This window comes from Myodes glareolus, chromosome 3 (assembly GCF_982192425.1).
Source record: "Myodes glareolus chromosome 3, mMyoGla1.1, whole genome shotgun sequence".
Classification (NCBI taxonomy): domain Eukaryota; kingdom Metazoa; phylum Chordata; class Mammalia; order Rodentia; family Cricetidae; genus Myodes; species Myodes glareolus.
The window spans coordinates 14,706,682-14,719,781 of record NC_142028.1 but is presented as its reverse complement, the minus strand read 5'-3'; the positions used below and the strand labels follow the sequence as shown (position 1 = coordinate 14,719,781).

General features: G+C 40.8%; 1 protein-coding gene and 1 long non-coding RNA gene across 2 annotated transcripts in view; one reads left to right on the top strand and one right to left on the bottom strand.

The window, feature by feature from the left end:
* LOC146895339 (uncharacterized) overlaps positions 1-13,100 on the top strand; it is a 50,814-nt gene that overhangs the window by 32,557 nt on the left and 5,157 nt on the right. Inside the window, exon 2 of the long non-coding RNA XR_015737414.1 lies at positions 11,109-11,261. This is a non-coding gene — a long non-coding RNA (uncharacterized LOC146895339). The remainder of the gene's footprint in view (positions 1-11,108; positions 11,262-13,100) is intronic.
* Positions 452-13,100, bottom strand: part of Slc15a5 (solute carrier family 15 member 5) — a 108,594-nt gene continuing 95,945 nt past the window's right edge. The window contains exons 8-9 of the mRNA XM_048432855.3: positions 4,236-4,344; positions 452-1,210 (exon numbers count right to left, since the gene is read on the bottom strand). Coding sequence (XP_048288812.3) covers positions 1,066-1,210; positions 4,236-4,344 — 254 coding nt within the window. The 3' untranslated portion in view covers positions 452-1,065. The remainder of the gene's footprint in view (positions 1,211-4,235; positions 4,345-13,100) is intronic.

Genomic DNA, 13,100 nt, shown 5'->3' with positions numbered 1-13,100 from the left:
ACATCTTTTATTCCACAGCTTTAAGCACTGGCTGCATCAAAAGGGGAGGGGTGCTTAGTTACCTTCACTGGCAATGACCTGGTAAAGGCTCTTGTTCAATCTAGGATAGTCCAGGAGGGGAAGTGGATGGAGGTCGTTGGTGAGGACTTTCAATATCTGAGTACCAGAATGGAAGAACTCAGGTTAGGTTTACCAAGACAGGCATTGTGGGGGCAAGAAAGAGTCACCCGGAGCAGGAGACTCAAAACCAAACTTACTGAGATAAACTTGGACAAAGGGACAGGGCATTAATTTTATTCAATAGTAGTAGTAGTAGTAATAATAATAATAATAATAATAATAATAATAATAATAATAATAATAATAATAAAAGAAGCCTGGTGCAGAGGCACCTGGCCTGTAATTTCAATTTGTTGGCCATGCTTGGCAACATAGTTAAGTTTGAGGCCAGTCTGGACTGCGTGATACCTTGTCCCAAACCTAACAAGACCAAATGAAACCAAACCAAGCTACCTCTATGATAGTAACATTGCCTTTAAATTCAGAATTTTTTCCTTAATTGAGATATATTTTAAGTGGAATAATAAGCTCAAATATAGCAGAATTATATATACATTTATTATCTACTTAGAATTGTGTTATCTGTGGTTACAACTCCCTACAATGCAATAAAGAATCAGTGAATGTGCAGAAAGAAAAAATATAAACATAGCATTTCTTAGCTGACATTAAAATTATAAGTAAATATTGCTTGTCACTTTCAATTGCTGAACCATTGTAAAGGTCATGCAATATGATTGCCCTGTTGGCATAGAAAAAAAATAATCATGTTCTGGTCATAAAGTAATCACCAAGAGGCTGGAATCACTTAATTAGTTTAGTACATCAATACAAAAGCATAATAGTTTATTAGAGGATCATAACTGTTCCTGGTAAATAAAGTATGTAGATAGCATCCATGGCCGCTTCCTTTTGTGTTGGCTTTCCTGGTAACATGTATAAAGTGTTCAACTGAAGGAGAAAATAATGACCAGCGGCGCTCAGCACACGGAGTCAAATCCAGTTTCATAGGGCTGTCTCCCACAGATCAATACTTGACGATGCTTCCAGCATGCTGCCATAAAACTTCAGAGACTTTTCACAGAGAAGAGTTTCTTCATGATTTCTTCCACTGATGCTCTGGGCCTTACAATGATTTAGATTACAATATCTAAAACTGAAAGAAAGCGAAGTTTCCTTAGGAGCAGATGTAGGTGACTTGATAAATCACTGGCTTTCCTCCCGTGCTTCCCCACCTTTTATGATGGTGCTGCGAGGGTCATTATTTAAGAGGTAGTCTTTGTACAAGGACAGGGGACTTCTATTTAGTACACAGTAAGGCTCCCATAAGGACCTTTAGAGAGCGCTCTTTTATTATTGAGACACGGTATTGCCCTGTAGCCCAAGCTCTCTTGGGACCTGCTTGGAGTCTAGTCTTGTTTGAACTGGGGTAATCCTCTTGCCTTAGCTTCTTAAGTGCTGGGATTATAGGGGAGCGCACACCATCATGACCAGCAGGATGGTTTTCTTTAACAACCACCTGGAAGTTTCTTCTGTACTGCTAGTGAGAGAAACCCGGAAATTTTATTGGCAGTGGATTTCATGGCTGCTTGGTCTCTAGAGCTCATCAAATGAGCTATAGATTGTACTTTACTGATTAGATGTACTATGAATTTGGTGTTGAGACCATTGCCAAAGAAGGAGTCTGTGACCATGTTTTAAAAATGTCCACCGTCCACTCCTAACATCAGAGAAACTTTCCTTTCCTGAGTATCTTCTCCAGCCATACTACTCTGGGAAGGATGGATTGTTGCCATTTTACACACTAGAACACTAAATTTCAAGTGTAAAAAAAAACGTCCTTATCTCTTACATAAGACTTGGACAGAATGAGACTTATTTGAGAATCAAACCTGCCTTAGTGTGAAGTCCCGAATCTGTGCTTGTTCTAATCTCTGGTGTTGGACATTTTCATTCCTCCCTCTTTCTTTCACCAACCTCAAGCTCTCCCTCAATAACCACAGATATATGAATGTTTTGGATTGGACACCAGTCTCATTCCCTTTGTTCTAATGGAGTTTCCTTGGTTCTTTAGTGCCAGGAACACTGCTTAACAGGCTGGCTGAGTGCATGCATGCACTATGAGCTGATAAAGTCAGATTCCCAAGTAAGACTGACTTGGACTCGATCATGCGCATGGTCAACTGGGTCACATCTCAGCATAAGCATGAGAAGAAGAAAGCAGAAGGAAGGGGTGCATAAGGCCTTTAGTGTTGCTAATACTTTTGAGTATTTACTCAACTTCAAGCACCCTTGCAACACAGTGAGAGGTGAAGAAACCAAGGCATAGCTGGGTTAAGGAGTGTGCTGGTGTTTACATTGCTCATACACTGTGGAACAGAGACATCTCTGACTCTGGAGGTAGCTTCTGTGAAGGACAAAGGCAAATTTCTTCCTTCCTTCCTTTCTTTCTTTCTTTCTTTCTTTCTTTCTTTCTTTCTTTCTTTCTTTCTTTCTTTCTTCCTTTCTTCCTTTCTTCCTTTCTTCCTTTCTTCCTTTCTTCCTTTCTTCCTTTCTTCCCTCCCACCCTCCCTCCCTCCCTTCCTTCCCTCCCTCCCTTTCTCCTTTCTTCCTTTCTTTCATTTGTTTTTGGAGACAGGATATTTCTGTGTAGCCCTGACTGTCCCGAATCTCACTTCATAATCCAGGTTGGCTTTGAACTCAAATCTGTCTGTCTCTGCCTTCCAAGCACTGAGGTCAGAGGTGTGAGCCGCCACTGCCCAGCCAAAGGCAAATTCGTATACAAAGACTACAAAATGGAAACTGGAGAGGTGGTCCTGGACCTTACAAGCTGGCAGATGGGCTCAGCTTCTGGGGTTGGAGACAGTAGCTAGAGGGAAGGAGCACATGTCTTTGGCTTCTGTTTTCACGACAAAACCTGTTTCCTACAAAGCTACAAATCCTTGTTGGAGTTTCCTATGAGACCGATTTTCTAGTTTTCTTTGCGATCTAAGAGCCTGGCATTTAGAGAACTTCCATATTGTGGGAGAGAGGTCGAACCTGTTACACCTGTGTGCTTTGGCAATTAAGAAATAATCATAGTAAAGGGGCTATTCAAATTTAGGTGTGGTGCCCACGCTTCCTCGCAGAGTTTCAAGATTTTCCACAATGGACCCTCAGTTCAGGACTGTACAAAACTCTGAGCATCTGTTGACTTATGACTCTGCAAACTTCTGGTTTGCTGCCCCTCTCTGTCACTGGGATGCTGATCTAAAAGACGTTTGGTAGAAGAATAAAAGACTGATTTGGGCAAGGAAGAGGTGACAAGTGGGACTCCAACTGCTTAGGCTCCTTGTTCTCTGCACACAGCTAGAATATGTCAGGAAGAGAGAGAGGCGGGGCAATCAATGGACAGATGATAGCAGATGATACATGTGCCTGATTCATGGGGGATCTTTGGCAAGTACACATTGCGTGACTGAAAAGTATTTCCATGATTAGGCAGTAATTTGCATATGTTAACTGTAAGACAAGTGAGATTTTGCACAAAGATGATGATATTACACTATTTTGACAACTTGGGTGAGTCTCTAAAACAGCGGTTCTCAACTTATGGGTTGTGACCCCTTGGGGGGGTCATATATCAGATATCCTGTATATCAGATATTTATATTATGATTCATAACAGTAGCAAAATTATAGCTATGAAGTAGTAGTAAAAGATTTTATGGTTAGGGGACCACCACCACATGAGGAGCTGTATTAAAGGGTCACAGCCTTCAGAAGGTTAATACCCACTGCTGGAATGGATTTCCACCTATTGACCTTGAAATGGCCACTGCTGATTTAAAGGCTTGACTGGAACCCAAATCTTTAGGGTCATTGATGATATTTGTCTTTAGAGGTAATGACTTACCCTTATGACTACCTGTAACTCTAAAATAGTGGATCGTGGATAAAGGAAACAACCACCTTAGTGTCATAACCTGCTTTAGAATGGAATAAAACACATATTCATCGTGAGAACTGGTGGGTAAGCAGAGCCTCAACTGAAAGTTTCGCTCAGAGTAATCCATTAAATTTCTGCAGGATGCTAATTTGTCTCGTCGTGGCATACGGGATCCCGTTGGCTCACTCACAAGTCTCAGACCAATATTTCACGGAGTCAGAAATCGTTCCTCTTCCCACACACTTACCCCCGTGAAGCCCTCCAGAATCCCAGGACATTCAGCAGCGTCAAGGATGCCAGCACGAAGAAGAAGCCTTCTAAATTGCCTTTGTTTAATGTGTTTGGAAACCAATTGCCTGTTTGGAGCAAACGTGTAATTGTTATTCAGCTGCAGAGTTGCAAGTTTCTGTGAATATTTTATTATCCTGCGATTCACAGAGAACTGTTCGCCTCCGTAATATAGCCTGCATAAGAAAGCTCGTTTGAAACTTCTTTACCAAAATTCATTTAATTCCGGAAAAATAGAAAAATAACAAGCAGCGCACTCCGTCATATCGGGCTTAAAAGGAAGCAGCGCCTTTCCCTGGGTTTTAGGGTAATCTCGATCGTGATATTAATTTGCCTCATCTATGCCTGTCTCCTTCATTCTAGTTATTCTCAAATCTCTGTGTTTAGTATTGTGCCTCACATATGGAGTAAACACATTCTGAATGACTAAAAGCTCTTTCCTGTGATCAGATTGTCTTCTGCGTGTCTACCTGTACGACCAGTCAGATGACCCACGGAGATGATGGATCTCACACCTTTCAGCAAACAGAGTGAAGCCAGGGTTCTCTTACGGTATGTGCTGCACACGTTGGGTAGACAGCACTAGCCTCTGATTGAGGCAGAGATTTCTTTGGACCTGATGATAATTACTCTAGTTAAAAAAAAGTGCAACAAAGGGTCTTGGCTTCCTTAGAGCATCAGACTGAGTATTTATGGAATCACTCAACGTTCGAGGAAGTTAATTTGCTACTAAGTTTTAACTCTTGATTTTGGGCTTTGCTATGTTTCCCCCCCCCCTCTTTCTACATCTGAATCAATGTTTATTCAATGTATGCTTTCTGCGTGTGTGCATATATGTGCATATTCCCATGTGGTAGGGGCATAAACGTGCCTGGAGAATATGTGTAGTGGAAGTCAGGGGGTAACTTTGAGTTAAGTCAGGCTTTAGGGTCCTTTAAGCTTTTGGTCAAAACAGGATCTTATTGGCCTGGAACTCTGCCATGTAGGCCAGGCTAACCCGAGAGCTTCCAGTGTCAAAACACGGTCAGAAGACTGACTCATGGGGAGCATACCTTGGAGCACTGTGAGACAGGCTCCAGGGTAAAAGGCAGAGGGCCTTTATCTCTGTGCTGGTCAATTGTTTTATGGTTGATGGAGAGGGTGGGATACTTATCGTTAAGCAACCGGCATATAAGAACGGTAATGCTGTGTGCCAGACTGCCTTCCATCCCTTTAGAAAGAACAGAGATCTTAATGGTTCCGTCTGCCTCTGTGCTGATACTGAGCCTGGACCCTGCACTCTGCCTATGTCTACCTATTATCTCACCATTTCTGGGATTATAGGCTTGTGCCACCTTCATGCCTGCCTTTTGTGTGGGTTCTAGAGCCCTGACACACTTCACCTGCAGGACAAGGGCTTTACCACCTGAGCCATCAACCCAGCTTCCTCAGTGGATGTGGATGTACTACTCACTATTCAACATACTACATAAAATACAACATACATGTTATAAACATAATACCCAGTTTTAACCAATACTCTAAAACCAGAAATATGGTCCAGGATTGTGGAATGTTTAAAAGGAAACTCTATTATTGTAGGGAAGGTCCATCTGCAGTTCTGAGTGGCTGGAAAACCGGACACAATTTGGCATTCTGAAAACAAGACGGTTTGAGTGCCAGTGTCTGGGTCTCCTTCCCTCTTAGAGTCACGGCTTCCAAGGTGTTACTGAAGGAGTCTGGAACCATAGCAACCCGCGTCTGTGCCGAAGGCCTTAACCTTCAGTGCAACACTTTGCACCTACTACAGGATGCTTCTGGAGCTACAAGGTGTCTCCCTGGGAGGTACACACTTTCAGGTTGGATTTGACACTTTCAGGTTGGATTTGGGTTAAATGTCCTGCTAGGTTAACAGCCTCACTAAGGCAACTGTGATTGAGTGTGCCTCTTCCCATTCAGTTTTTTTTTTCCTCTCTCTCCTTTCTAAAAGAGAATGTCTAACAACAAATGAGCAAATGTCTTTGTTCTTTGGCTCTGACAATCCTTTCTGCCCTCTCTCTCACAGTGTTTCCCATGCCTTAGGTGTACACACTATGTGGTAAATTTATTACTGGGGCCAGGCTCCCCATAGTCAGTAGAGCTCTGCATTCTGAACAGCTGTAGTTTTCTGTAATGGTCTCAGTTTGTTGAAAAACAGACTAATCAAAAAAAAAAGGGACATGTACTTGAGAGCTGGGCAGGAGTTATAGATACGGGAAGGGTTAGGAGAAGGGATGGGAGATGAATATGATCAAGAAACATTGTATGGAATTATCAAAAAATTAATAAAATAAATTTTAAAAGATTCATCATCACAAAGAGGCTTGATCACAATAAAAGTATTAGAAAAAAAAAAGCTGCTGTCATTTAACTTCCCAGTGGAACATACTGTGGTACAACCATGGAATTATGTTATGGAATTATTGTGTCTGTTTCTTGAACCCCATAAATAAAGTTGTTGCTGAAATCTCAGCTCATGGGGCTGAGGCAGCAGCAGGCTTCTTAGGAGGCTGAGGACAGTCTGGGCTGCCATTCCAGAACCTATTTTCAACGGAAAGCATATAGAGCTGTTTTATAGGTTTTATTACCTCATCTAATGAATTAATTATTATTATTCAGATTGTGTGTATATGGGTGTTTTGACCTCACATACATGTGCATTCAGTACTCTAGAAGACCAGAAGAAGGTGTTGTATCCCCCGGGACTGGAGTTACAGTCATGAGCTGCCATGTGGGTGCTGGGAAACAAACCCAGAACCTCTGGAAGAGCAGCCAGTGCTCTCACCCACTGAACCATCTCTCCAGCCTTTCTTCATCTTACTAATTTGTGTACCCGTATAAAGGAAATGCCTGATTCTGTTGCTATAGTGATATGATGACGTCTTCATCTAGTGTTTGGATGAGTGGTTGAACCGAGTATCTTCCTGTTTGTGAATGAATATGGTAGCACCGTTTCTCTCTTTTTCTTCCTTCTCTGCATTTCTGGGTGTAACATGAAGGGCTGGGCCTGCTTGTTTGTGGGTTTCTTTCCTGCCCTGCCCCCCAGCTTTTTAGTCCCAGAGAAAAATCATACTGAGATCTCTATAAGTTATAAAGCTGATTGGCCCATTAAGTCAGGCTACTTATTAGCTAACTCTTACATCTTGATTAACCCATTTTTCGGATCTATTTTAGCCATGTGACTCTGTACCTTTTCCAGTGGGGCAGCTCACATCCTGCTGCTTCGGTGATCTGGACAGGAGTGGGAGGAATCAACTTCCTCCCCCCCAGAATTCTCCTGCTCTCTTTGCATCATTTCCACTTCCTGTCTGGTTTTCCCGCCTATACCTCCTGCTTGGCCAATCAGCATTTATTTAAAACATGGTTGACAGAATACAGACAATTCTCCCACACCACTTCCCCCTCTTTTTTTAAAAAACAAAGAAAAATATCCATAGTCCATTTTTTGGGAATGTAGGCGTAGTATTCCAGGCTACTTCCAGCTGGTTGGGGGCGCTGATAATCTTATGGTGGTATTTGTGAGTTATTGTTTATAGATAATTACATCGGCATAGATTTTTGTATATGGATACAAAGTTAAATTATATTGACTATTGTATGTATGCATGCTTCTACCTGTTTAAAACATTTTTAATGTATTGATATATATTGTATTGATATATGTATACCATATTGCAGTGTACATTTCTACCTCTGATTCAGATACTCATATATTGTTTATGTATTGATATTTATTGTTTACATTTGGAGGTCATTGTCCTCATTTATTGCACAGTTGTTTATTCTCTTAGTCTTTAAGTTAGATACATGTTAAGAATTGTAGATCAATAATCATCTATGTCTGTCATATTTATGGTTAGACTAATCAGGTTCTTTAGATACATAGAGATTATATATAGTCTTCAACCTTTTCGAAGAGCTGTAGAAAATGGCATTTAATTTAATCTTAGAGTTCTGTGTAATGAGACACAATCACTCCTGGCAACACCGACCTATTCCCGAGAGATTGTTGAGCACCAAAGACATTCCACTTGGAGTTTGTCTTCTTGACAAAACTGGCCTCTGGACAAGGAACTGCCCATACCTCAACTACTGACAAATACACAGTATCCGGAAATGGATAAGCAGAATTGTCAAATCTTACCAAGACAGGGTAAGACGGTTTTGAAAAATCTCTTGCCTGTTAAAATCCGGAAATGGATAAAATCCGGAAATGGATAAACAGAATTGTTAAATCTTGCCAAGACAGGGTAAGATGGTTTTGAAAAATCTCTTGCCTGTTAAAAATAATCTGTCAGTTATTCTAGGCCTTAGTCAAAGTTGGTTGCTCCAACACTGCAAACAGGTGTTTGGTGATTGCCAGTTGTCTCTGTGATTTGTTGCATGTTTTGGAAGTTCTTTGATTGCACTTCCTAATTACTCAGGTAGCATTATTTCCCTTCTCGGATCTTCTATGGGGTTGAAGACTAGATAAATGTAGCTACTTTCCTCTCATGATTTGGCCAAGTTATTTATTATACAAGACTTTAGCTAGTTAGAATAGGATATTTGTACTTATTATATATAATTTTGTAGGTTTGTACTTACTGTATATAATTTCGTAGTAGGCTTAGAACTCTCTTACTTAAACAAAAGGGGGAGGTGCTGCGGGAGTACCTTCTGCTGCTTCAGCCAATAGTCGCTGAAGCATGAGCCCACAGTGCTGTGGAGCGCCTTCCGCTCTGTCAGCCAATAGCCACTGAAATACCAGCCCACTGGGGCGTGGCATATTTCTCTTTAAAAGAAGAGTGGCAAGCCTCGGTTAGGCCTCTTGGTTCCGGTGCTTGGTTCCTGCTCCTGCTCCAGTGACTAGGCTCCTTTCCTGACAGTTTATGTGCATGTAAGTTTACCCCCCAAAATAAATACCCCTTTAAAACATAACTGGTGTGGGATTGATTCGCCATTACGGGGTCTGGCTCTGTCCCTCTGTTCCCCACCTCTTTCTTCTTTCTTTGGATTTCTGTGTCCGTCTCTCTGTCCCACCATGTGTGTGCAGTGAGTAAAGCTGTATTAGACTGGGGGAGTCAGAGTATAGGTCAAGGAAAGGTGAGGTAACACACCGCTTATTTCCAGAAAGAACTCAGCTACCTTACTAAGCCTGTTCAAATAGTGCTATTTTCTCTTTCTCTTGACTTAATTAATATCCCAGTCATATTTCTGTCCTTCCCATTTCACTGCAGCACTTCATGTGTCATGTGATCATACCATTTTATCATCGTGTTACTCTGGCTGGGGTAAGAGGTTTGCAAGGAGCCTGCGAACCCTGAGAATTAACATGACATTAATTCTTCTTGGAGCATGAATTTCGGTCCATAATAAGTAATTGGAAAGACTATCTTTATATTATAACAAAGTCAAATGAGGGAGAAGAATATAAATTTTGAAATACCTTTAGAGGTAAAACATCATATTTCTAAGAGATTTTGCAATTACAGCAAATACCAGCCTTTCGGGAGGCCGTACCAAGTCCCCTGGGCATGACAGCACACTTCCAGCTGTCCTTGGGGACATAGTGGGCATGAATAAAAATCACTGTGACTTGGTATATGGGAATGTGGAGGAGCCAAATGGGAGGACACTGTCCCAAGAGATTAGAGGAAGTAGGTGGAAATATCAAGCTATTCATTAAACATTTTGTAAGTGTGGTTACTTAAAAAATAAAATATCAGGTTTCAATATTACCTACTCTAATTCCTAATTACCTACCTATCTCTATCTATCTATCTATCTATCTATCTATCTATCTATCTATCTATCTATCCATCTATCTATCTATATCATCTGATTCTGGGGATTGAACTTAGGATCTTGTACATGCTAAATAGGTTCTTTACCAGTAACCTATCTTCTTAGGCCGTTTCTCCATGTTTTTATTTGTTTATTTTTATTTTGAATTTCTGGTTCTGACAAATTTCTGGGTTTGCCTTGATTTCGCTGTGCGGCCCACACAGTACTCGAACATGCAACCCTCCTGCCTTGCCCTCTGTGGGTAGCTGGCCATAGAGACTTATATCACTAGGCCTTGCTCTGTATTTCTTCTGACTTTTAAAACATCTGACTTTTTAAAATAACTCTGATCTTCACATGAGCCCCACAGGTTTTCAGTGCATTCTGATTTAACATTCTGAATAAAGCTTGCTTTTGTGGGAAGCACCACGGTAAACAGAACCCTTGCCTGGATTGACAGCTTGGGACAAAAATGAATCCTTCAGTTCGACAGAGTCTTCATAAAAGCTAAATGTTGCTTATTTAATACTTGTCTTTCAATAGCAGGAGGCATATTGGGTGTAGGGAGTCATTCAAAGTCTCTGGGCTTGAGGCAGACTTTTGAAGTCAAATCTTGTTTCTATTATTGATTATTGTTATTGATCAAATAACTGGATGGTTTAAGCCTCAGTTTCTCCACCTGAGAACAGTGACAGAAATACCTTCCTTTTTATTGCTCTTATAAGAATCAAAGAGATAATGACTGGAAAAAGTTGGGCACAAAAAGACCACCATTAACTTCAGGCCATCACCTTCGCTACCCCCTTGAGAGAGAGAGCTCACACATCAATCAGATACCCAGGACTTGATTTGGGGCTTGTTTCCTGCCTATATTTCTTCATGCTCTGTGTGCCATTTTTTTTTATCATTATCTCAGGACCGGCTGTAAAATGTTCCATTTAACATTGTCAGTTGACTCAGCGCTTAGTGCTATAACTTGATTTTAGTAGCTTATAAACTTTTATTGTCATAATTCACACTTGGGCCATTTTTCACCTGACATTTCTAGGGGCCGACTGAAGTTTGGAGCATCCTTGTAGAAGGAGACAAAGTGAAGACATCAGGTCGAGAAGGAGGCCAAGGAAACTTCTCCAGAACACAGCTCAGGAGAACAGGGAGTTAGTAGGAGGAAGACAGCCACTGATGGCCCCTTTATTGAATGGTATTTGTAAACCTGATGTGGGAAGTCTTTATGTACATGTGTTGCTTTTACTGGCTAATGAATGAAACTTTTTTGGCCTATGGAAGGGCAGAATAAAGTAAGGTGGGAATTTCAAACAGATAGAAGAGGAAAGAAGGCAGAGTCAGTGAAATGCTACATAGCCACTGAAGGAGACAAATGCCTGGGAACCTTGCTGGTAAACCATGAACCTCATGGTAAAATACAGAATAATGGAAATTGGTTAATTTAAGATATAAGAGCTAGCTAACAATATGCTTAAGTGATTGGCCAAGCAGTGTTGTAATTAATATAGTTTCTCTGTGGTTGTTTGGGATCTGGGTGGCCAGGAAACAAATGAGCAGTCTCTGCCTACATAAACCCTTTTAGAGAACCCTAGGTACTCTCTTTAGTGATATACCAAGCTGGTTAGTGGGGACTGTTGAACTATTGAAGCAAGAGAACATACAGAATATTTGGCATTGTTCAGCATCTCCCTAGAGGGTTTACTCACCTCAATTTATTTGCTCATTGAAATCAATTTTAAAGAAGCTTTTGGAAGAGGTCACTCCAAGTTGCTCAAGAGAAGTTTTCAAATTAGAGAGGAAAATGCAAATTGCAGTTATTCTGAAACACTGGACTTTATACACACTCATTAAACTGTCTCTGTTTGTCTGAAGTTACCACAACCATTTCAGAGACAAAAGGATTACGGACTCCCACAGAGAGTTCCTCCATTTTTTTCTATAGACTGAAGTGTGGAGGCCCTGGGTAGGGAAGTGAGGCACCACTCAGAAGGCTCCTGTTCCATTCTGACCCGAGCATGCTGATTGCCCCCTCTTGATGCCAAATGCAACTACTACCATTATCATTCAACTTATAACAAGAAAAGCTTCTGGATTACTGTCTAGAATAACTTGACTCAAATTCTTCTCCAAACACACTATTCATGCAAGGCCCCTACCCAATCTATGAGACTCAACCTCAAGGCAACATGAGGTTCTTGGAATAATTTTCAGCAGAATATAAAGCTTTGAAGCCTATATGAGAAACATATAGGGTGACACACTTTGCACTCCAAATAGCAAGACTTCTAATAAAACAGAAAAATACATTTTTTTCCCTCTCCCGTTACAGGCTCTGTATCGTAAGAACCAAAATGTCATGTTCGGCCTTGTCTTTGGGCTTCACAGGGCCCCAAAGTCTGACCTACACATTTTCTGGTTCTTGTTAGACATGTTCTCCACCTGCAACACAATGTCACAAATGCCCATGTGACAGGCTCTATGACTAGAGAAACTGGCTACCTTTTTTTTACACAGCCTTTGCCCAATAGATTTTACTTTCCTGCCAATGATTGAGATGACTCCAAGAGAAAGGGAATACAAATTAGAAAGGAAGGAATCAAAGTATTGTTATTTTCAGATGATATGATAGTATACATAAGCAACCCCCAAAATTCTACTCCTTCAGCTACTAAAACCATTTAGTACAATGACAAGATACAAGTAGCCTGCCTATACACAGATGACAAATGGACTGAGAAAGAAACAAGGGAAACAAAATCTTTCATAAGTAATATGAAATATCTTGGAGTAACTCTAACCAAGCAAGTGAAAGACTTGTTTGACAAATCTTCAAGCCTTTGAAGAAAGAGATTGAAGAAGATATCATAAGATGGGAAGTACTCCCATGTTCATGGATTGGTAGGATTAACATAGTAAAAAGTGGCCATCTGACCAAAAGCAATCTACAGATTTAACAAAATTCCAATAAAAATCATAGCACAATTCTTTACAGATTTTGAAAGGACAACACTCAATTTCATATGGAAAAACAAAA